General features: G+C 46.8%; 1 protein-coding gene and 1 pseudogene across 1 annotated transcript; both read right to left on the minus strand.

Moving 5' to 3' along the window:
- Positions 1-7,452: 7,452 nt before the first annotated feature.
- GSX2 (GS homeobox 2) lies at positions 7,453-9,696 on the minus strand. The gene is made up of 2 exons (XM_017878656.1): positions 8,809-9,696; positions 7,453-8,146 (listed from the first exon to the last, which is right to left on the minus strand). Exons 1-2 carry the CDS (start codon positions 9,380-9,382, stop codon positions 7,806-7,808), a joined length of 915 nt encoding a protein of 304 aa, XP_017734145.1. The 5' UTR covers positions 9,383-9,696; the 3' UTR covers positions 7,453-7,805.
- Positions 9,697-22,122: 12,426 nt separating this feature from the next.
- Positions 22,123-22,986, minus strand: LOC108533754 (mortality factor 4-like protein 2; annotated as a pseudogene).
- Positions 22,987-24,264: the final 1,278 nt, after the last annotated feature.

The following is a 24,264-nucleotide window of genomic DNA, read 5'->3' on the forward strand; positions in this document are numbered from 1 at the left end:
GTCACGGCCAGCCCTAGGCAGCTGATTTGGAGGACGCGAAATATGGCCTTCAGGCCGTGGGTGTCCAGCCCGTCCGTCTGATATCTTGGAGGCCTCGGGCCATCCAGGCCCTTCTAGCCTGGACCGGAGCCTTTTCTATGCCAGGTCTACCGAACCCAGGTGGTGTTTTTCATCTTCTACCTGCAGGTTCAGAGACCAGGCCTTTGCCCACGCGGGGTCCTCCACACACTTGCTTCCCACGTAAGGCCCAAGTGAGGCGCTGAAGAACTGGAAGTTGATTATGATTTCGATACCACGCTGCTCATTTCTCCTGGTTGATTGACAGTGCTGCGTTCAGAATACCTTTTCTTGTTGCTTGTTTTGACGGTTCAGATCCAGGTCTGTGTGACATATAAAGCTAATAAAATTCTAATTTCATTGTTAATCTTATTTCATTGCAGTATAGGTTTTTACCCTCACACCTGCATGGCAGGGTGTAATTCCATTAATAAAAAAAAAAAAATCAACATATTCATTGCATGCCTTTTCCCTGATGATATATTGTGAGCAGTGTGAGTTGAGAAAGAGCCATTTATTCCCACCGTGAATGAGCCTGCATGGGGCGGGAGCTTCACCTGCCCCTCAGTTAATTAGGAATGTATCGAAAAGTCTAACAGAAAACGAGTTAAATTAACCGTTGGCTAATTTCCTTGTGTCCCTCCTACATAATCCCCCCTTTTCAGCTTGCCCCAGAAATTACCACATGTTGCAAGGTTCAAATAGTGCCTAATGAAACAGTGACTAAACGCTTCTCCCTCCAGCGCCACCGACGGGGGAGCCCTTTCGCCGGCCTTCAAAGCTTGCGCGGTTTCGTGGTCCTGGTTCCCGTATCCAAGAAAGAAAAGAAAAAAAAGAGAAGAAAAGGAAGAGAAAGAAATTTTGACAGGCAGAAAAAAAAAAAAAAATCTAAGCTGTCAATAACTCTCTATCCAGCCGGTGAAACTACATTACTGCCCACCCACTTTCTGCCACCGATGATGCAGTGGGATTCCGAGATGCCTGTGCCCGAAGTAGAGACCCAAGTAGGAATGGCAGCTTTAGCATCCTCCTCTTTCCCCGGAGAGCCAGGGTCCTGGGGCTAGGCGGTTTGAGCCATGGCCAGGGGAGACTGGTTGGGGAAAACGGCCAGAAGAACAAAGGGTAGGGGTAGGGGGCAGATATCAAGGCAGAAGGAGATGGAGACAAGACAGAGAAATGCAGGCAGAGAAAGATCACTAGGGAAGCAGATGCAAAGGCCAAAAAACAAAACAAAACAAAACAAAAAACCAGAGTAACAGCAAACACACCTCTACATCTCAACTCCTTTATCCCAAGTTAAAACTACATGTATGACTTAAGCAACTTATCAGCCTCTAGCCAAAAGCATTTTGAAGCCTTGACATTCAAAATCCTAATAATTAATCATTCTTATTAATTAATTAAGGAGGAAAGGAGGAAGGTGGCTGGCTGCTGCTTGACCCCAAACAATCTAAATTAGGGTTTGTGAAGGAGATCTCCAAAAGCATGCACTCCCTCTCCTTCCTGTTCTTTCTTTTTCACACTCTCAAAAATTTCCATTATAATCCTTCAAGGTCTGGGGCAGGCAGAGCTTCTCACCCTGCTCCATCCCTTCCCAGCAAACTGAGACCATGCTGGCTTCAGCTTCTTGGAGCTGGCTGCCACTCAGGCAGGGAGCTCTTTCCTTTCGGGAGCAACTCCCACCTGCCTTTTTTGCTCTGCACCTGCTGTGGGTGGTTTCTCCTTGAACTTCAGAATCCAACTAGTTGCCTAGAATTAGTTTTGCTACAGTGCTCACAGGCTAAATATTACTACATTCTCTCTCTCTCTCTCTCTCTCTCTCTCTCTCTCTCTCTCTCACACACACACACACACACACACAGACACACACACAGACACACACACACACACAGACACACACACACACACACACTTCTCTCTCCTCTCTCCCCTTGCCTCCCTCTCGCTAGAGACTTGAGTCCCCATTTGAAATGGTGCAGCTAATACAAAGTCATCAAAGCACTATGGTTCTTGTCTTAAAGTGACAGCCTGCTTTATGAGACTGTTTGAAATACTCCCCTTGCTTTTCAATGTCTCTCTATCCATCTTTGTCTGCTCTTCAGAAAAGGGGACAATATAAAGCCCAGCCTGGCGAGCTCCCCACGCTCAGTCCTGGGCAGTGCCAACCTCCGCCTTTAAGCAGATTGAAATTGTCACTGCTTCATTAATCTGAACCTAGTTACTTTCCTAAGCACATAGCATAGACTTCCGATCTGTTAGGATTCACTTAGGGGAGCCCCTGGGGCCTTCCTGGGTTTGGGATTTAGAAGGCTCAACCAAGATACAGCAAGGGTTCAGGAATATATAGGGTTCAGCTTGAAGAAAAGCAGTGCCCAGTACCGAAGGGTGGCATTGACATCAGTGTAAGAGAGCACAAAACACTATTTTCAGAGACAATGGGATGCCCAGGATTTTGGAGGGTACACTTGAGAATAAGTAGTCTGGCTATGGCAACAGACAAGGATATCTATTGCCACATGGAACAGCATTACAGGTCTCACTGGCTTCAGATTTTTTTTTTTTCCCAAACAGAAGAAACTGGAATCCAAATTTCTTTGCAAGTTGAAGTTTTGCCAATCTTTTTTTTATCTGAGTTCTGATTCAAGTCTGATTCTAAGAGATGTCTTTAGGTCCTGTGCTTCTTCAGCCTTTCCCTTAATTCCAGCCTGTGTTGCCCACTCAAGTGCCAGACGTTGGATGTAGAAGCCTTGGGTCCTTGTAGGATTTCTGAGACAAGTTGTCCCTTTTCTTCATACCCCCACCATTAACAAAAGACAATATAAAGGATTCTATTACTTTTGATATTTCTAGCTGCCTTAGAATAGCAAGTTTTGGGGTTCTATTCTATGTAGTTTAGGGAAGACATGTGGGCATTTTTTAAGAGCTCGATTTTCAGTAATGTGAGCCTAAAGATTTATAAAATAGATTTATATTGAATTATGTTAATAGACGCCTAGTAAATGCACCATTTAATTGCATGGAAAAAAATGTTCCCTTTTAAAAGGTCTGTCACCTTAACAGGTACATTCAAAGATTCCCTGTGAATAATGAAAATAGGAACAATTGCTTTGATGCACTGAGCTGCATTCATCTTCTAGGACAGCTTTGGGCTGTGTTTGGAGAATATGGGAGGAGCTCTTTTGAAAGGAGTGATTGCTCCTTTAAACCCGATTTCCTCTAGCAAATAGGTTCTATTGGAGTGTCATTCTCCCCTGTCTCACACCCGTAAGGCTGGGCTTGAGATCCTGCCCCAGAGCTCTTCTCCATGTCTCCCCTCCATGTTCAGACTGTTTTTCCTCCCCACAACCCAACACTGAGCACCTCCCCATCTCCCTCAAAGAAATCTCTCAAGGAGTGCCATTAAAAGTGAGTGGAACCTACAGGAAAGGTATAAGTGGGAAGCAAAAAGAAAAAGAAAGGCCAGGGGTGGTGGCTCACGCCTGTAATCCCAGCACTTTGGGAGGCCGAGGCGGGAGGATCACAAGGTCAGGAGATCGAGACCATCCTGGCTAACACAGTGAAACCCATCTCCACTAAAAATACAAAAAATTAGCCAGGCATGGCGGCCAGCACCTGTAGTCCCAGCTACTTGGGAGGCTGAGGCAGGAGAATGGCATGAACCCAGGAGGCAGAGCTTGCAGTGAGCTGAGATAGCGTCACTGCACTCCAGGCTGGGAGAAGAGTGAGATTCCATCTAGGGGAAAAAAAAAAAAAAAAAAAAAAAAAACCCTGGTTAAAAATTACTCTTTTCCACCTACATCACCACCATCAATGGACCCTCTCTGTCTCTCACACACACACGTGCCTCATGCATGCACGCACTACACACATGCACATACAAACACCCTGTTGCCTCTGTGACCGCTTTTAGTTAGAACCACCGCCTTTTTGGCAATTGTCTGACTACAGTTAGAGTGGGTCAAGCAAACTGCATTTCTAATCTTTACCAGATATAACTGGACAGAATTGGTGGGGCGTTGTGGACCGGGGGGAGGTTAGCAATGAGGACATGGAGGGGGAGGTCAGATATCAAATACTTCACATCCCCAAGTTTTTTGTCTCTCCTAAAATTATTAGATATGCTTTAGGGGAGTGGGGAAGGGACTTAGCTATGATGACCACTTCAGAATAAGGACCCCAGAGGAAAAAAGGTCTATGGACACCAGTGTCTCCATCATATGTGCCCACTGACACCCTAAGGATGGCCTACTGGGTCACTTTTGCTTTTGACCTAGTTTGCTATCAGTATCAGGCCCTTGGCCTTAGGCATTAGTTGGTGGCTGAGTGGGAGAGTGAAGGGGAAAATTCTCTGTTCCTCCTCTATGCTCTGAATGTCTGGGCTGGGCCAGGGCATATGGGTGAGAGGTCACCCTTCCTGCTCTCCACTCTGCCTTCCACCCCCAGCTCTTTTCCTGTTTAAAGCTAAGGTGAGACTTGTTCTCAAAAAGATGGACTCAACCACATTCACAGCTGGTGCTACCCAGTGCTACCCACTGGGAACTCTGCATCGGATGTCCTAGAAGGAAGACCTCCCTGGGAACCTTGAAGAACCTTTTCTTCTATGGAGAGTGTACCAACATCTTCTATGGAGAGTGTACCAACACTGATTTTCTCTTGGTGGAGCAAGTTCTTGCTTTCTAATTCTCATTTTCATTCTCTTTCTTTCCATTCTTCCTTTCTTTCCATGACCTCTCTAAGAGGTCATGCTCTGGGGGAACAGAGTTGTTTCTGTTTTTCAAGTGGGGCATATTGGAAACTAGTATCTAGTGCTTCCCCAGGTGGAGAAATTGTCAAGGGTGACCCCATACATCTTAAACTTTCCTCTTAAATGGGTGTTTGATATCAAGATTATTTAGCTGAGAATGTGAGTTTCTGAGGGTTGGCTTAAATGTTCTTAAACTAAAGTGAAACTGTTGGTCTTTAGAATCAGACCGACTCCAAAATACCAAAGCATTATTTTGATTTTAAAACTTCAAAAACATCACTGATATTTTTTGAGGAGTGGGGACAGGGGAACATGTAAAACTTGTTGTAGCACAGTGGGAGACCTCATACTCCCTTCTGAAAGTGACCCAAAAAGTCCACTCTGCATGGGATGTCCTAGAAGGAAGACCTCCCTGGGAACCTTGAAGAACCTTTTCTTCTATGGAGAGTGTACCAACATCGAAATAGGTATCGCTCTCCACCCCCACTTTTTTTGGGGGGGGGGGCTCTGGACAGAAATACTTTGTTTATTCTCCTTTCCCTAGGGACCTTCCCCAAAGATCGAAGCAAGAGGTGCTGGAGCCATCCAAGGCAGATCCAAACTATCTAACCAGGGTTGGCGCTGCGGCTATCTGCAGCATGGCAGAGCTGAGCCCACCGCACGCGGTACCAGGTATTCCAAGTGCGTGGCTCCGCAGGGCCTGCGAGCTGGGAGCCCGGAGCTGGGCGAGGCTTAAGAACTGTGATCCGGGCTAGTCATGGACATAGGGGAGGGCTAAGCCCGAGCGCGGAGCCCCAGAGGGGCCGGGCTGGGTAGATGGGACAGGGACCAGAGGGGTCTCCCCCACAGCCCAGAGGAAGCTTCGCTTTGGGCAAGAGCGCAAAGAGCTGCAGCAGGCGCTCTTTGTGCTTCTTACTTTCCCGGGCGGAAATACTCTGCTTAAACTCCTGTTTTTTGCGCCTGCAAACTCCCTTCCTCCCACCTCTGTTCTCGCGCGCGGAGAGACCTGCTTCTTCGGAAGAAGGAAGACAGGATCTTTTGGAAAGGCAGCCGGCCTACGCCTCCTCCCTTTCGTGGCGGCAGGGTGAAGAGCCCGGAGCTCTGTGTGTGAGAGACGGGAGGAAAGAGATTCAGAGGTTTGAGCCTCCCAGGCCGGGCAGTAGTGAGCCAGCTGTCTGCGACCTCTGCGCAGGACAGAGCTCAGCACATTGCACAAAGCCCCTGCAGCTCCCTTTCCAGCCTGACGCAGTGCTGGCCCTCCTCCCTTGTGTCCCTTGCCGGAACGAAGAGGAATCTTCCTTCTGAGCCTACTCTGTGTGTGTGAGTACTAAAGACAACACTCAGGGAAAACCGTGGCCAATTTTAGAACCTCAGCCGCACCTGGTGAAATTCAGTCCGACCGGCCTCAAGTAAATCAGACCTAAAGCCCTTGTGTATGTGTGTTGTCATTAACTCCTGTGGCTTGAACCTGTTGGGTGGCATCTTTATAGAACCTAATCAGAAATCACACTAGTCGAGGATTAGTGGGGCTCAGCTTGCAGGGAATGAGACCTCTTCATTTTCCTGTTTCCAGCTTCTTCACTTCTCTCCCTAAGAAAACAATCCCAGGCTGCACTGAGGAGAGAGCCAGGTTGCCCCGCAGAGGGAAGAGCTAGAAATAATTCTCTGGGACCAGGCTTAAAGAAAGTGATTCTGCTAGGCTTTGGGAAGGAGTTTGGGGTGGGGGGCGCGGGGCGGGGACTAGAAGGGAGCCAAATGACTGAACGTTAGGGAGACCGGAAAAAAAGACCCAAAACTCACAGATCTAAAGGCATCTCTGGGCTGCTTTGAAAAAGTGAGATTATAAATCTTTGAACAGAATACTTCCTGTCCCTGACTTTTTGTTTTCTCGACATTGAGGGAAACCTGCTAATTTTGCTTGCAGCATCGTTTTTAAGTTTCCACTGTTTGCTTCTGACCTGTTTGATGGATTGTTTTCTTCCTAAAACTATTCTGACTCTACAAATTCCTTCACATAATTCAAGTTTTCGTACTGAGAGAAATGAGGAAGTAGAAAGAAGGAAAACAAATACTAGATGGGGGATTTTCACCTTTCCTTGCTAAGTAAACGTTTACCTGTCATTAACTGTCAGTGCCATTCTAAATGGAATGATTTGTCCCATCAACTGTGAGGAGGTTGCCTATTTTCAGGATGGAGAGGCACTACCTGGTAGATGCCATCATGACTAAAGGTGTCTCTTTGGAAAGAGTTTCTGTTACATAGAAAACCTATTGAGCCACAAACTCCCACAGTCAAGAGACCCACATTACCAAGTTCTTACTCAACATTTTCCTTGAAGTCCTCAGATAGCTTTTTCCCATACATGCCTTTCTCTAGACATTGGAGGAGGGGGCAGGAGAAGATAGGGAGAGCAAACACCACAAATTTAAAATTCTGGTTTTGTTTCATTTATTTAAATAAATATAAATATAAATTTTATATAAAACTATTCACATACAAAGGGACTTCCAGTGACTTAGATTTTAAATTCTCCTCAGGTGAAATTTCAGAAAGCAAGACCTACAGGGTCTAATTTTCTAAATTATTTTCAACTTGGATGTTTTTGTTTGAAAACGACAACAGAAAATAATCAATAAACCCTGTGTTCTTATCGGGTTCTGAAAGAGAGTAGGGATGGGGAAATGACATGCGCTTTCAAAAACCCCATACAGTGTTAAACTTAAACAAACCCTGTTTTTCCTCTGTTATATGATGAGATGAGTTGATTATAAGTTATTTACATTTTTATAAAACAATCTATAACTTCGAATTGGAGCCCCAGATAAACAGGTCAAGAAGGAGACGGGAAGGGTCAGGCCCAGCTTGTCCATTCCAGAACATCTAGGTTCGTTTCTTCTCCAGATGGGACCACTGCAATGAGCAAGGATTTGGGCCCCTGGGTGCCCCAAGCTTGGCGTTGCCTGGTCTGCTAGGAGTGGGGGATGTGAGGGAGGAGGCTCTCCCTCATAAGGGGGAAATCTCCTTGTCATCGTTGGCAGAGGCCGGCGACAGGGAGTCCTCATCCTCGGAGCGCGCATAATGCACCTGGCTCCCGACGCACTTGCAGCCCGCGTGACTGTTCCTCTGCGTGCCCTTCCCCTCCTTCTTGTGCTTCACTCGGCGGTTCTGAAACCAGATTTTCACCTGCTTCTCCGACAGGTTCAGGTAAGTGGCGATTTCGATCCTCCGGAGTCGAGACAGGTACATGTTGGAAGAGAACTCTCTCTCCAGCTCCAGGAGCTGCGTGCTAGTGAACGCCGTCCTCATCCTCTTGCCGTTGGGTACCTGGCTGGCGTCAGAGCCTCCTGCGGACGGTCGAAGAGAGGGTCGAGAGGTAAGGCTCGGGCAAGGCGCTCCCACCCCACGTGCTAACCAGGACACATTTCAGGGACCCATTCAGGGAATCCCAGCCGAACATCTGTATCTCTTTCCCATTTCAAGGCACGTGGTTGCTTAGCGGGGAAGAAGAGAGACGTGCAAAGCAAATAAAGGTCTTCGATGCACAGGACGCGAAGTCACAGGATTAAAGAGGGATAGGGGCTTGCACTATCTGATCATCTCTCTGAGCCTAGCGGAGAAGCGCGTAGGCTTGGCCAAAAACATAAAAAAGCTTTAGCCAGCCCCGAAACAGGGATGCCACACAGGTTCAAATACACCCACCCCACACCCCAAGCAGTTAACCTCCGGTTTTTCCGGGGTGACATTCGAAGTCCCTAAGGCCCCAATACTAATAAGGCAATACTCGAGCACCTAGTACTAGGAGTAAAATGCACCAGGCTGAGTGGAGAAGCTGGCAAACAAACTTCCACCTTCGTGGAACCTCTGTGGCCGACTCTACAGTTACACTAAAAGCCCCTCCTCCCTCTTCACCCTGTCCCTGGGCTCTCACTTCCTCCACTGGAGGTGGAAAGTTTGTCCCAGGAGCGCGAAAGGCGTGGAGCGCAGGTGCCCCAAGACCCCGCCCTACCCATGGTGAGGCAGTGGAATCTCCGCGGGTCCGCCACGTTGTAGGTGGTGGCGGCGCAGACAGGTGCGTGGTGTTGCGGGTGCCCCAAGGCCGCCGCGGCGGCTGCCGCCGCTGCTGCTGCTGCCGCCGCCGCGGCCGAGCCAGGTTGCTGGGGCTGATGGTGGTGATGGTGGTGCTGCGGCTGGTGGTGGTGATGGTGCGCATGGTTCACCCGCGGGCAAAATTGCGCGTCCCCGGGAGCCGAAGAGAACTGGCTCTTAAGCAGAGGCAGTGCCCCTGCGGCCCCCGCCACCCCACTGCCTCCGGCCGCGGTAACCCCGGCCCCTGCACTCCCGCTGCCGGCGCCCACAGACCCCCGAGAGGAGTGCAGGTGCGAAGTGACGCAGAGAGGGCACACGCAGAACGCGCCGCTCTTGCGGGACGGGCAGCCGGGGCCGGACACGGACATCACCAACGGGGACGGCATGCCAAGAGGGATGAAGAAATCCGGCCCGGGGTGAGGTTCGGGCAGCGAGGGCGCAGGCCGTGAGGAGTCCTTGATGATGAGCGAGTCGACATAGAAGGAGCGCGACATGTCGAGAGGGGTTGGTGCCTGGAAGCCCCGGCCGGTCGCGGCGACCCCTCTCCTCTAGTGTTCTAAGCTCTGCCCTGGAAGCCGCGCACACACGGGCAGTGAAGCCCTTGGGGACGCAGAAGTGTTGGCGTCTGGGCTGGGAACAAAGGGGTCCCCGGAGAGGGTTGGTCCTCACGTCCCCCGCCCGGCGCCCCGGCTCGAGTATTTTATAGCCCCCCACCCTGGCACGTGATGCTGCGGAGTACCGCTCGGCTCAGGCTCCTCGGCAGCTCCCCACCCTCGGGATAGGCTGCCCGAGTCACAACAGAAGCCGCGAGGGGGGGCGGGCGCGCGGCGGGGAAGAACTCGGGGAGGGGATGGGGGAGACTTTGCAAAGTGTAGGTTTTGTTAATTTCCCGGGGAGGCCGGCCTCCTCCCCCTCTTTCTCCACGCTTTACCGAGAAATCACAGCGCTGCATCCTCCATCCCACCACCTCTCGCTACCCTGGCCCCAGCCCAACTCTTACCCACGCCCCGCCGCAGAGCGTACCAGGTGGGGACTTGGAGGCCTTTTTAATAGGAATGCGCGGTGTTCCCAGCTCCTCTGTGGTAGGGGTGGCTGCGGCGCGGTGAAGTGTGAGGCCTGCGGTTTGGAGCAGGATTGTGCGGGCGGCGGACTGGCAGTCTTCCAGTCCCTGAGCGCAGCTCTGGCCACGGTTACACCTACCCCTGTCCACAGCTTTTGGACTTGGCAGAGGTCATTCAAGTGGTTAGTTCAGGACAGTTCGGCGCAGAACAGTGAGGCCTCCCAGCTAAGAAGCCGTCAAGCTTTTCATGCTGATGTTGGACAAGGTCTAAAGTGGCTTTGTACTTGGGGCCCTCCTGGGGCCACTCAGACCAACGACCCTTCCTTGTTTCCCTTTCTGATCGGCGCCTCACACTTCCGCAGAGAGAGAGAGAGAGATGTGGAAGAGTCACCCTTTTCTTTCTCCAAATAGTCAACATCATGGCATTCCAGGGCAGCCCTACAAACTCCATCCTGAAGATTTTGGAGAGAGGACCCCAAACATCAAGCCCTCCTAAAGACGGAGCAGGGATTAGATAGACCTTCGCTCTGGGTCTGAGGATTTCCTGTCCGCTCATTTTTACCAATCTTGGGCAACTTAGCAAGGCTAACCAGGAAGCACTCTTTCCTCTGCATCCTAAGAACCTAAAAAGGATGAAGAGAATTCAGCCACCCAGGGAATCTCGCCTCTGATTGGCAGAAGAGGCTTTGTAAGGGAAATCTCTCTGGTCCATGGAAGTTTTGCAAACCCCTCGCTACCCAAGAAGGGGTGGCTGCCAAGCTATTGGGACTATTAATCTTTGGAGAAGGCAAGGTGGCAGAGGTAGCCATTTTCTCTCTTCGTTTCCCCCTGCAGAAAATCTGGTTGGGGCCATGAGGTTGGGCAGTAGCTAGTCTGATCCTTTTTCCAGAACAGTTAACTTCAATCTTCAGTTCATGATGGTGCTAAGAAACTTAGAGACAGGACTCCCTCCACCTGAGAGAACAAGGTGCCCAAATCCAGGAGAGCGCTAGCAAGAGGCACGGCTCTATCTTTCCATCCTCTGTCTTCCCCTCTCCATCTCTGTGATGGTCTCTCTTGCCTGCTAGAGAAGTGTAATTGGGTTGTAGGGATGCCCTGCTCTGGGGAGCCCAGGATTTATGGATGGCAATTAAAGTTTTATGAATTGCAGCTGAGGCTGGTTATTGAGCTATTTGAATGTGATTAGAATTCAATTAGAAAGCGGTTAGTGGACGGTGGGTCTCTGGAGTGTAAACAGACAGCTATTCCAGAAATGTGCTAATCCAACATCTTGTGACAACAATTAAGGAGTCTCAGGGCTTAACAGGGGGCAGCTCAGCTGTAACTACTTTTGTACCACAAGGTTTGCAGACACTCAGGCTCACCCCAGCCCACCATTGTTCATGACTGGAGGATCTAGGCAATCCCTGAAATCATTTCAGCCCCAGGAAGAAGGCTTGGAGCCCACTGATGGAGACTGGCAATAAAAAAAAAAGTACCCTGCTGAATAGCAGGATATTTTTTACAGTCCTAAACCGTCCAAATAGATGACTCGATTTCCCCTATTCACTTTGCAACTATATATGCATATATAGATATAGATATAGATATAGATACTCTTTAAGAATAATAGCTTTTTCTCTTTTCCTCCTCTGGGTTAGGTACCAGGTTTTCCATGGTCTGTTTTGGGCTGATGGTTTGAGTCACAAAGTTCCCAGTGGTTTGGGGTGTGCTCAGAGGAAGAGCTCCTTTGCTAAAGTCCTAGAAATCGCACCCTTGTGCAGACCATTTTACTTTAGAGAATCTTAACTATGGAAGAGGCTTGTGCATCTTATTCAATTTGTGTCTTACTATGGAAACTTTCATTTTTCAGTGCCAAGGAATTTTGAAAAATGTGAGGGGCTCATGGGGTTTCCTAAGGGCTTCAAGGGGAGCAGTGGTTTCAGACCAGGCTAAGGCTGAAAGCAAGACCATGTCTGAAAAACTTGCCCCTTAGGGTACTTGGTTAATTGCTTCAGCCCACCAAGAGCAAGTATACTGGAATCCTATTTCTTGCATAGTCTCTGTCCACTCTGAGTCATTTCTCTAGTTCTCTTTGGAACTCAGTGTCTGCCAGTCTCTCTCCCTCCTCCTTTTCTGAGTCCAGCCCCCATCTGGCCCTACTTGCCTATCCCCTCCTCAAAGGAAGCCTACCCTCCATGCCCCCAGGGCAGCACTGCCCCCCACCCATCCATCCACTGGCCCTGCCCAGCCCTACCGTTCCCCAGAGTGCAGTGCCCTGAACCAGCAGGAGATCCCAAGTTCAGCTTTCTTTTCCTGAGAGGGAGCAGACAGACCATTGGCGTGTGCCCATGGTGCCTGAGCTGCCATACAATTTTATTTCTCAGTGATTCTGTCTGATAAAATTTCATCGTCCATTAAGTAATCCCCAAAATGAGAGCTCTTATGAGCCTATAATGAGCTCTAATTGCCACGACTCCGGGAGCCACGTGGAAGGATTTATTTGGTATTAAGCAGTTGGGTACAGAGTACAGGCTGTTACCTAAGCCATTACTTTCATAATTCAAGGAGAAAATTAGTTCTTTTAAAGGAAGGAGGAAATCTTTTTATTATCTCCCTCTTGCTCGGGATGATAGAGGGTGGTTTTGTCTTCCTTGAGTGCAAGACAGTGTCACATATGCAATGGTAACAAAATTGTTCTTTGTACTTCCTTCTGGCCAGGGCTCTCCACTCTTACCCTCAACTTAGAAAAAAAAAATCAAAGCTGTTCTAGAAAGAACAGCAGAGGCATGGCCTTCTTGTCTCTGGATTCTCCAACTTGAGCCTGGGTGAGCAGTTTCCTTTCAGCCCAACCTTGAGATTTGAATTCTTAGTTCTAGCTTTCAAAAGGTCTCCAGTACTTCTTCCCAGCTCTGCAATGGCACCTGACCTGAACCCCACACTCCTGTCTCACTTCTCTTTCTTCCTGTTTCCTTTCATGGGCAAAGTCAGGGAAAGTAAAGGGCGGGGACTTAGCGTTGCTTATTCAACAGGCCCCAGAGTTCTGACCCGTTCCAGTGCTTAGCTGTTTTTTTCAGGCTGTAACTCCCACTTTGCCCCTCCCTCTGTGTCCTCCAAAATCCCCCCTCCCTTTCATCCCCAGTCCTTTTTTCTCTTAGTTTCAGCATTTGCCCACATGGTTCTCCAGCTCCAAATGGAGGCTGCAGGCAGGGCGGGACAGCCGGGGAGTTGGCGGGGCCGCCTCGGATTTATTTGCTCCCCTTACATTGATTTCATATTAGTTTCCAAAGCGATGAATGATCTCAAAGCTGGGTTTTGTTAGCAGAACACAAACAGGAGACAGGACTTACTTGCCCCCAGCTCCCTTTAATGAGGTCATTATCAAAGCGTGAACAAGTCTATGAATGTTTTATTGAAAGTGCATCGTTAACTTGTATCCATCCTTTTCTCCGAGTGGCATTGTGATATTGCTGTCTGTGGCACATCTTACCCGATATAGCCCGAGATTTCCCCATTCTCTGTAACCAGGCAACCCTTTCTGAATACCCAAAAATTGAAAAGAACCGCTTAGTCTTCAAGAAAGTCCTCAATAATAGTGGAAAAGAACAAAGATCCAGGAGACAACAAAATGCCACAGGGGTGACTTTTCATGAGCAATTATCTCTCATTAATCAGAAGAACAGCTGCAATATTAATTTTCTCTCTTTCTTCCTCTCTTTTCACAGTCCCCAACATTTGAATAATCATAAATTTTGATTTTATGAAGGAGTCACATTTTCAGGGGCTGGAGGAAAGCAGCTACCTAGGTGAAGACAAGGAGAAAATGCTCTCATTTTATTTTATTTTTTGTTTGGGTAAAGCTGCCAACAAAGCAAAATGGAAAAAATAAAAATAAGGAATGCCAGAGAAAATGCCCCCCCTTTCGTCTTCTAGATGGCTGTTGAGAATGAGGACTCTTTTCTCCCCTCCCCTCCCCTCACAACTACCCCTCCTTTCTTTCCTCCCCTCACCCAGGCCCATTCCTCAGTTCTGCTCTGAGCAGGGCGGAGGGAAATGTCCCCGGCGTCTGGCGTGGGAGTTTCAGCCCGGTTTCTGCCCGTTTAACTTGCAAACGTGAAGCCAAGCGTTGTGGATCTGACCAAAGAGACACTCTTTGGGCGTAACTTGCATTGTGGCCATCAAAAGCCCGCCAGCCTTGGATGAACTGAGACGTGTATTCAGCAGAAATGGGGCGCTCGCTCTCCTTTCAGGCTCTGGAGAGGCAATTGTTCACAGGATGTGTAGCCAGGGTGGAAAACGTGGGTCCCCAGATAAGGCTATAACCTGCAAACGAGCTTGGGGGAGTTAAAAGAATCTCATTAAAGCTCCGGCTGCAATTAGCAAATACACACTCATAGAGAACTCAAGCTCCTCTTGAAAAGCTGTGGGTCAAGATGAAAGAGGGCAGTTGAGAGCTAGTCCCCACATTCTTGCACCGCTTGAGTGATGGGGGGCTCAGGAGCCAGGCTATTCCTTCAGCTGCCCCAATATTGTTAGTTTTAATGCAAGGCCAGGGAAGCCTTTCTAGAGGGAGGGCAGGCTGTGGGCCCTGTGCTCATGCACCACCAAAAATAATCTTGCTTCTCCCTGGTGTTTATTCAGAACGGATGGGCTTTTGAGAAACCTGAATTCGTCTTTGTGCTCACCACAGTTGCAAGAGTTCAATTCGGCCCTGAGAAGAACGGGCGGGGTGGGGGGTGGTAGGAGAGGTCTTCTGAGAAATAAGTGAGGGGTTTGGCTTAGAATTTCAGGAACAACCCAGTCGGAAAAAGTGTTGATGGCGCTTAATGCCTGCCACACAGCCCCTCTGCTCCCCACTTCACTTTAATTAATATTCGCCCACCCCCAAATCCTCAAGCTGAACAAGGCATCCCTCTCCCACCCTCAGAGCTCTCCTCCGTCATCAGAATAAAATTTATTGAGTGCCTACTCTGTGCCCAGCGTGTGCTAGACACTGCAGGGAGCAGGCCTGAAAAGGCCAAGACAGTATCCGATAGAATATTGTTTTATTTTAGTAACAATGACCTGAGGTGGGGAACAATTATCCGGATAATTGAAGCAAATGCTTCACCTCCCTCCCTCCCTCTCCAGTTCTCCGGGCACTTACTATTTTTTACTACCCTATTCAGAGATGTGGTTTTTGTATTGGAGGGCGGGCGGGGGAGGCAGGGAGTGTGTAAGAGAAGGGTTGAATTATTCACATGCATACCAATTCCCCACTTCCCTTGGTCTAAGTTTTCTAAAAGCTTGAGCCAAAATAGCTGCTTAGTTATGGGAACAAAGACTTAACAACAAGAAAGTCACTAAAATAAGAGCCATCCTTTATAATGTTTAGGAGTTCAGCCCTTCTGGTTTTTGATCTTGGTTATCTACAAAAATCACTTGGAGAGCTTTATAAAATACTGATTACCTAAGAGATTTCGATTTAATGATGTGAGGCTGGAACACGATGGGGTGGAGGTGGAGGGAGAGACACCAGACAACCAGAATTCTGCATGCGGTTCTGATGTAGTTGAGAAATAAACGATAAATCCTACCCCCTACGCCCTCCTATCATGGAATCTGAAGAGAGCAATTTAACTTCTTTGAGCTTTATCTGGTCATCTGATAGTTGGAAAGTGTATATTGAGCGCCTACTATATACCCCAGGCTGCGCGCCAGGGAATTCAGTAGCACAAGACCCGCACCCGGGGAGTTTCCAGGTTAAGCAAATCAACAAATTAACTCGGAGCTGGTGAGTTAAAAAGGTCGTGTGAATATGAAAGAAAAGCTCAAGGGGCTCTGGGTGATGATAAAACCGAAGCTTGAAGTGACATTTAAACGGAGACCTACAAGATGTACGGGTGTTGGCCTGGGAAAGAGGGATGGGGAATGCGTTCCGGGCCACCGAAGGGTGCTCAAGGGAGCCTCGGAGAGTTTCTCTTGGTTAATTGCAAAAACTGAAAGGAGACCAAGGAAAGTGGAGAAAGAATTTCAGTTTCTGCATCTGTAAAACAGAGAAAATGCCGCCGTCTTCGAGTTTTTTGTGAGGAATTAAGGACTGCCTAACATCGGGCCTGGTAAGGCTCGTGGCTTCTCTTGCTGGTTTTATTATTATCAGGGACCTGCAGCTCCATGGGCTCTTGAACCTTGTAAATTAGGTATCAGAGTCCCTGGGCTTGGCAACCAGGAGCCAAGAAACCGCTGCACAATCATCTGTCCGTCCCCCCGCACCTTTTCCGGGCTGGGTGTTGCTCTCTAAGGCTCCTCCACAGCCTGGCGCTCACACCCTGAAGGCGCCCAGTGTGGGATTTTTCTAGCCTTTGGTTTCTGGACATACCTGCGTTCAGCAGCTACATTAACCTGGCCTGCTAGGGGAACCTCGCCACTCCTTGCCCGCGTCAAAGGCTCTGGCTTCCTGGCTTGGGACTGCTCTCTAAATTTCAAAACGTTCTTATGATCGTAGAAACCTCCCAGCTTTGCTGCACACCGACCTGCTTTGCATAGGAGGAAAACAGTCGCCATTCGAGTATATGGCAATACTCGTAGCTATATTTTTTCCGAGCTCTATGTGGCAGTTCCTGAACCAAGAGCCTTGCCTGCTTGACCTCATTTAATCCGTACAATAGCCCTCCCAGATAAAACGCCATTATTTTCTCCGAATTATGTTTGCGGAGAACCCTATTTGAACTATTGAAGTTCAAAGACTAAACCAAGGTCACACAGCTAGTGATGGCAGAGCGTCTTAGGCACTAAGCAATACTAACCACCTAATAACACCTAGCATTTATTGAACACCTACTCTATGCCTGGCAGTGGGTTAAGACTTTAATGCCTCCTTTCTTTCTCACAGCAACCCTGTGAGGTAGGTGCTTTTATTACTTCCTTATTTGTTGGCTGTCCATTTGTTAGTTAGTGTGGTTTTCCTATATATTAAAGGTTCTGATGGCCAGTCCAATGTGGCCCATATGACAGAAAGGGCACGGACTGAAATTAGAATGAGGACAGGGAACATGACTGTTTTTATTCAACTGTGCCCAGAACACAGTAACCGCTGAAAAACATTCGGAGTGGATGAAAGCAGTATTTTATTATTTAATTCAAAAGCCCTCATCATAATCAATCCATGTGCTTGTTGACTGCAAACTGCTCCTGGGCAGAAACTGGGTCTGTTTTATATATTCACCAGTGTATGCCAAACGTCCAGCCCAGAGGTAACATATATTAGGATGGCAATTAATATTTGTTGAATGAATGATTCCTTATTTCAGATAGGAAACAGAGGCTCTGAAACACGGTAACCTGGCCAAGGTCACATAGCAAGTGGCAGAGGGAGAATTCCAACCATAGTTTCTAACGCTGAGTCCCTTTTTCAGCCTCCTGAGCTGTGTCCCCGGGGCATAGGGACAGGGCGCGGGAACCCCATGCTGCGCGGCCAGGGACGGTCCTAAGTCAGTCCTCACTTGCCTCGGTCCCACACCTGGGCGAGGCCAAGGGAGGCAGAAGAAATGAGAGGCTGGATAAGCCGCTCCGAGGAAGAGGGTAAACAAACAGGTTCCAGGGCTGCGCGAGGCGCTCTCTGAGCAACAGCTCTACCCGGCGCTCTTGCTCCCATGGCTCTAGAACCGCAACCTACTCCCTTCCTCCAGTCTCGGTCTCCCTGGGTCTCCGCCACTCTCTCTTCCTGGCTAACTTATTTCTCACTGGGAAACCAAGGAAATCTAAGCGATCGCACTGACCCTACAGCCTCAAAACAAGCCCATCCGCAAAGGCCACCAAACACCGAACACCGGCGCCCACACCAGGCACAGCATAACTCTCCGCGACGGATGCGCATGCGCGAGTGAGGCGGCCGAGTTCGCCTGTGAGTCTGTGCGCATGCGTGAGTGTAACTGGGTAGGGGGCCCTTGAGTGTGTCTGCACGCAAGCGCGTGTAAAGAGCGAAGGAGAGGTGGGGGCGAGTGTGCATGAGCGCGAGCATGAGTGTGCTGTCGAGAATGAGATTAAGGTACGTGGGCGTGATGGCGTGTGAAGAGGTGAAAAATGAATTAGAATGAGGGCAGGGAATGAGATTTTCTTTTTTTATTTTAAAATTATTTCAATAGTTTTTTGGGGGAACAGGTGGTGTTAGGTTACATGGATAAGTTCTTTAGTAGTGATTTCTGAGACTTTGGTGCACCCATCACTCGACCAGTGTGCACTGTACCCAATGTGTGGTCCTTGATCCCTGTGCGCGTAGCTGTGTGAGTGAAGCGTGTAGGTGTTTGGGAGCATGGGTGTGTGTGAATATATGAATGTGTGAATGTGTGACTGTGAGGAATACGAGAAACTGGGGGTGTGCACAGGGTGAGTGGGGTGTGAATGAGAGTGTGAGAACGTGCGTAGTGAGAGTATGAGTGTGTCTGCGTGTGCCCGGCCTCTCGAGCCCCGCCTCCCAGCTAGGCACGCCTTCCTCTCGCTGAGGTGCGCAGTGGGCACAAACCCGCTCTGCTGGTATTGGAGCCAGGCGTGGGCTGAGGCTTGAAACTGGCCTCACTCAGCGAGCCAGAAAGGAGTGGGCAGGAGTGTCTCGGAAGTGCGCTGTCTCCCCACATAGAAGCCTGGACACGCTAAGTAGGAGGGGCTCTGGGAGTATTGCCTCGTTGTTCTCCCTTTCACCTGCCCCCAGTATTGCTTACTCACCTGTGTATCATCTTTATGTTTATGAACTCAGGGAGCATCCATAGTGTGCCTATGGTATGCCAGGCTCTACTGGGGCTTGGGAAACCATGAGAACAAGATAGCTTAGATCTCATTCGTTTTGGAACTTCCACAGGGCCTTTTATTAATGTGTAACCAGCTTGCAAAATGCCAGTCATACACAAGTTTTGGCGCCTCTCTCCTCAAGCAGAGGGGCATGGAGATTATGAGACAATGATGGTAATATGACGATGCATTGAAATCAGTGCAATCCATTTCATCTCCAACCCAACCTCACTCTTTCACTGCACCACTGAGCTTGGGATTGGGTTTAGGAGGTCCTGGATGTGAATCCACCTTCTCTCTGACCATGGAAATAATAATGACCTGCTTCTCACAGGATGGTTGTGAGCATTAAATGAGTTAAGTCATGATATCTCTTGGAACAATGCCTTGCACATATTTAGCACTCAGTATACAAACTATGATGATGTTGATGTGTGATGATGTTCCCTGAGTCTGACGGAATGTTGTGAGGAAAGAAGGAGGATGTGTTTGTGAGCTACAAAGTTTAAGGGATTATTTCTGGATTTAAATTAAATTAGGCCAAAATTATATTAGGATAAAAATACAAAAATTAGCCAGCATGGTGGTACATGCCTGTAGCCCCAGCTACTTGGGAGGCTGAGACAGGAGGCTTCTTGAACCTGAGAGGTGGAGGTTGCAGTGAGCCGAGATTGCACCATTGCACTTCAGCCTGGGCCACAGAGTGAAACTTCATCTAAAAAAAATACGTATATATATAAAATAAATTAATTAAATTGTGTATAATTTATACAGATTGAGTATCCTTTATCAGAAATGCTGGGGACCAGATGTTTCCGAAGATTTTGGATTTTTTATGGTTTTGGAATATTTGCATGTATATAATGAGATATCTTGGAAGGGGACCCAAGTCTAAACACAACATTCATTTATATTTCATACACAGCTTATTCAGTGTACATAGCCTAAAGGTTTTTTATACAATATTTTAAATAAATTTTTGCATGAAGCAGTATGTTTTAAGTACTTGTATGTGGAATTTTCCACTTGTGATACCATGTTGATGCTCAAAAAGTTACAAATTTTGAATACTCAGCCTGTATTACATTCTCCTCTAGCATCTGGCTAGTATTATAGTATCAGATACTCCATCTTCATCCTTTACGGTGACTTCTTTTCTTCTACCAGTGTTATTGAAAGTGCTGTTACCAAGGGAAATAAAAATGCAGCAAGAACCTTTAGGAGCTGAATATTCTTTTAGGCAGCTTTGGGAGCATTTTTAGTCCTGTTAAAATGGAAGGGAGTATTTTCACAGTGGCACAAAATGAATGCTGTAATTTAACCTTGTGAGCACAATTTCTGATTAAATATGACATAGGAGATATGTTTCCCGATTAGTCATGTACCTACCTGGAACAAAGTATTGTGTAAACAATTGCAACACATGCTTATTTTTATTTTAGAGAAGCTGACTTATTAAAAACATTTTTTGATATTTTGATCAAATATTTTGATCACTATATATATAGTGCATATATAGCGAGAACATATATATATACACACATACATATATATGGAGTGCAGTGGTGGGATCATAGCTCACTGCAGCCTTGAACTAGGCTCAAGCCAATCACAATATAATCACAATATAATTTTGTTTAAAACCAAAAGGAACATTTTTAAAGATTGGATTTCATTATTGAGATGTTTTCCCAAGGAAAAAAAAGTATCAAAAAGAAGGCTTGAAAGATTGGAGAATTGATTGCAGATCTAGGTTCTTGAATTTAACAGCGAGAAAGGAATTCTGTCCTTATGTAACTGACCTATCTCATGTTATAACTAGGGAAACTGAGGTCTCGAGGGATGAAATTGTCTTAGTGGTCAGTCTCTCCTACAGTCACCAAATAGGACCATATCAGCTTTGTTCCTCTACCTCCAGTTTTATGCACTTGCAGGAAGATGCCCTGGAAACTAGAAGAGAAGGTACAGAAGTTCCAGGTTTCTGCATTATCCGCAGGTCTCTGTTGCTGGCACCTCCATCTTCTGGTGACTCTTGCCCAAATCCTTTTAATCTTCTGTGACTCCTCTCTTGCTTTCTCTAATCCTGTACATTTAACCCATCATGAAGTCCTGATGGCTTTATCTTCAGATGCAACTGGAAACTGACCACTTGTCAACACTCCAACCACTATCACAGGGGTCCAACCCATCACCACTGCATAGTGATGACTGGGTTCATTCTTCCTGTACTTGCCTCTACAATCTGTTCTCAACAGAGCAGCCAGAAGGATCCTTGTGAAACAGAAATCTGATCAGGTCAAATCAAGAACAAAAGGCTCTCCATGATCCCACCATGGCTATCTCTGACCACTCCAACCACTGGCCTACTTGGTCCCTCTGTTTTCCTTGCTGGTCTGGCCCTCTCTGGCCTTCCCCTCTGTTGAGAACTCTTCCCCTACAAGCCCACACATGTCTTACTTCCTCACCTTTAGGTCTTTCCTCCAAAGGCACTTTCTTATTGTTTCTTTTTTCTTTTTTTCTTTTTTTGCTTTGAAATTTAGAAATAAATTTTAAGATCTGAAGTGTAATTCCTATTATATTTGTAATTTGTATTCACACACTCATATATTCACACACACTCATGCTCCCAAACACCTACACGCTTCACTCACACAGCTACGCACACAGGGATCAAAGACCACACATTGGGTACAGTGCACACTGCTCGGGTGATGGGTGCACCAAAATCTCAGATGAAAGGAATTTGTAAAAGGAAATGTAATATCAACTTTTCTAGAAAACTGTGGCTTACACAATAATGCATTGCCTCTATCATGTTACAACGTGCATTAGACTCAAATACAAAAACCATGAAACAAACCACTACCCTTCAACAATTTGAGCAAAGATAGAATATATATGGAGTGCAGTGGTGGGATCATAGTTCATTGCAGCCTTGAACTCCTAGGCTCAAGCTGATCACATATTGTTGATCCTAAGGAACAACATAGATGGATTTGCAGAGGATGGGCTGTTTTACTTCAAGCACCATAAAAAAAAAATGCATGGGTTTTTGGGTATATACATTAAATTGAACCTTTGGCACTAGGAGTCAGGGCATTTTGTCATGTAGCATTAACACATATTAGAAAATTGTGTAGTGTCAAAGGGGTAGAACCACCAGCATTCAAGCAGTGTTGTCAACTAGGCAATAAAGTGTTCTGCTGAATGTTTCTTCTTTGTTCTAATTACTGCATACCTGGTAGCAACTTTGAAATGAGAAAAGGAACTTACACTCCTTTTATTTTCTGTTTAAAACAGAACAGAAAACAAACTGAAACTTAAGCCCTGTTATACATTAACAATGTTAAAGAACATCAATTTTACAAGAAAAAGACTAAGATCAAAAAGTGTTTCCAGATCTCAGGCAAATAACAGTGAGTGGTCTATAGACTAGCACAGGGCTTTGTGGTAGTACTTAGCAGAAGCTACTTTGTCATCACCGCCAGTAAACAGGGATGCAGAATTCTTTGCCAGATATTTCAGGAAATCATGCAAATAGCCCAACAATAATGCAAGGCTCTTCTCGTCAAGGGATGTATAGGCCAACATTTCTCCAATTGTTACAAATAACCTCAGTAGGTGTGTGCTCCTTAAACCTGGGACACAGGAGCATTGGGGTGAACCAAGAGGATTTCCGCATACTAGGGCCTCTCAAATTTGTAGAGCAGCTGAGTGTGTAACATCACGTCGAAATATTCTTTTATTCTTGCCACAACTTCATTAACTGCCTATGCCTTATTATTGACGTTTCCCTGTGATTTTTTGCAATTTGCATACTCCTTTAGAATTGCATCTACATTTTGCTTAGCGGGGAGTTAAAACAGCTACTTCTGCTTGGTAACTAAGTCCCAGTCCGTAACAAGCCATGGTTTCGTTTCTTCAGGCATCTTCACTTTAACTTCCATTATGTTCTTAAATGTGTCCTCGCTTTCAACAGTGAGGTCTGCCCAGGCTCTTTCCTTCCTTGGGTTCTAAGGTGCTTTGCTGGTACTGCCCCCATATCTGTTTCCAGGAGTCCTCTGTTTGTTCTTTCTGGTCTTCCTCATGGATCCTGAAGTGAGGAAGTTCTCTGCAGAGTGACCCTCCATATTCCTGGGAGAGGTGGTTCAAGATTTTTCTGCTGTGGACCAGCTGCCTTCTTTCCTGAGGAAGCCCCTCTCATCTCTGCATGTTGCTTCTACTTGGTTTTTTGAAGTTGTCTTCTTCTGCAGATTGTTGTCCACAAGTTTGAGAAACCGGCTTTCTGGAACTCATTCAACCCTGTTTTTATTCCAACCAACAATCTTTCTTCTTCCCAAGAACTCCTAGGGATTTCTCAGATGGAATCTTATAGGTCTTATAGGATGGTCTAGAAGGATGAAGTGGGAGATACAATCCAAGATTCTATAATCAGAGGTTTCTACAGTCAGGATCAGATCTCCTGAGCCTTACTATACAGCAAACTTAGCTTTTCTGAATGGTGACCCGAAATGAGAATCCAAATCTTTCTAGTAGTTGCTTTCTCACTCTTTTTAAAATATCAAATCCACTACTGTGCCCTCTGCACTCCCAATCCCTTTTCCATGCTCTATTTTTTTCTCCCATAGCAGTCATCACTTTCCAATTATATGCTACATTATATCCTGTGCTTATGTTTATTGTCTCGATCTCCCTGTTAGAATGGAAGCTCCTGCAGGATATTTATGTCTGCTGGGGTCATTGAGAACACCACCCTATGAGAAGAGGGCCATTATTATTTCGAACAGAGGGTGAATTCACATCCAGGACCTCCTAAATGGAACACCAAACTCAATGATGCAGTGGAAAGGTGAGGTTGGGATGGAGATGAAATGGATTTGCACTGATTTCAATGCATCATCTTATTACTATCATCATCTGTCTCATAATCTTCTCCATGCCCCTCTGCTTGAGGGCAGAGCCCAAAACTTGTGTATGACCAGCGTTTTACAAGCTGGTTGCACATGGATCAAATGCCTAGTGGAAGCTCCAAAATGAATGAGATCTAAGCTATCTTGTTTTCATGGTTTCCTAAGCATATAAAGCAGAACCTGGCATAGGAGATGCTCAATAATTGATGAAGGATTAAAAGAAGAATATCCGTGTTCTAGGTGGATGCTTCCCCACCATTCTATTTTACCTGTACATAGGATGGCAGTTTATAAAGACTCAAACCATTTATGTCATTGGGTCAGCACAATTACTTAAGCTAGATAGGACTTTTTGTGGGGTTTTTTTAAATCATTATTTCTACAATAAGATATTGAGAGATTAAAGGACTTGCCAAAATCAGATCCTGGATTTAGACTTGCAATCAAAGTATCATTTTTTTTTTTTTTTTTTTTTTCGGTGGGAGACAAGTTCCCTTTCCAGACCTCCTGGCTAAATGAGGAAAACTAATAAGTTACTGTATTTGCTGTGGATGCTTCTAAATCCAGTGGCCCTGAGATTAGGGCTAAGGTTCTCCCTCCACTGTCGACCTGTGGAATTCTGTAGCTGCTCACATCACAGCTACATGAGTGGTTTTTGGGAAAG

Source organism: Rhinopithecus bieti, unplaced genomic scaffold, assembly GCF_001698545.2.
Source record: "Rhinopithecus bieti isolate Rb0 unplaced genomic scaffold, ASM169854v2 scaffold_11842, whole genome shotgun sequence".
In the NCBI taxonomy this organism is placed as follows: domain Eukaryota; kingdom Metazoa; phylum Chordata; class Mammalia; order Primates; family Cercopithecidae; genus Rhinopithecus; species Rhinopithecus bieti.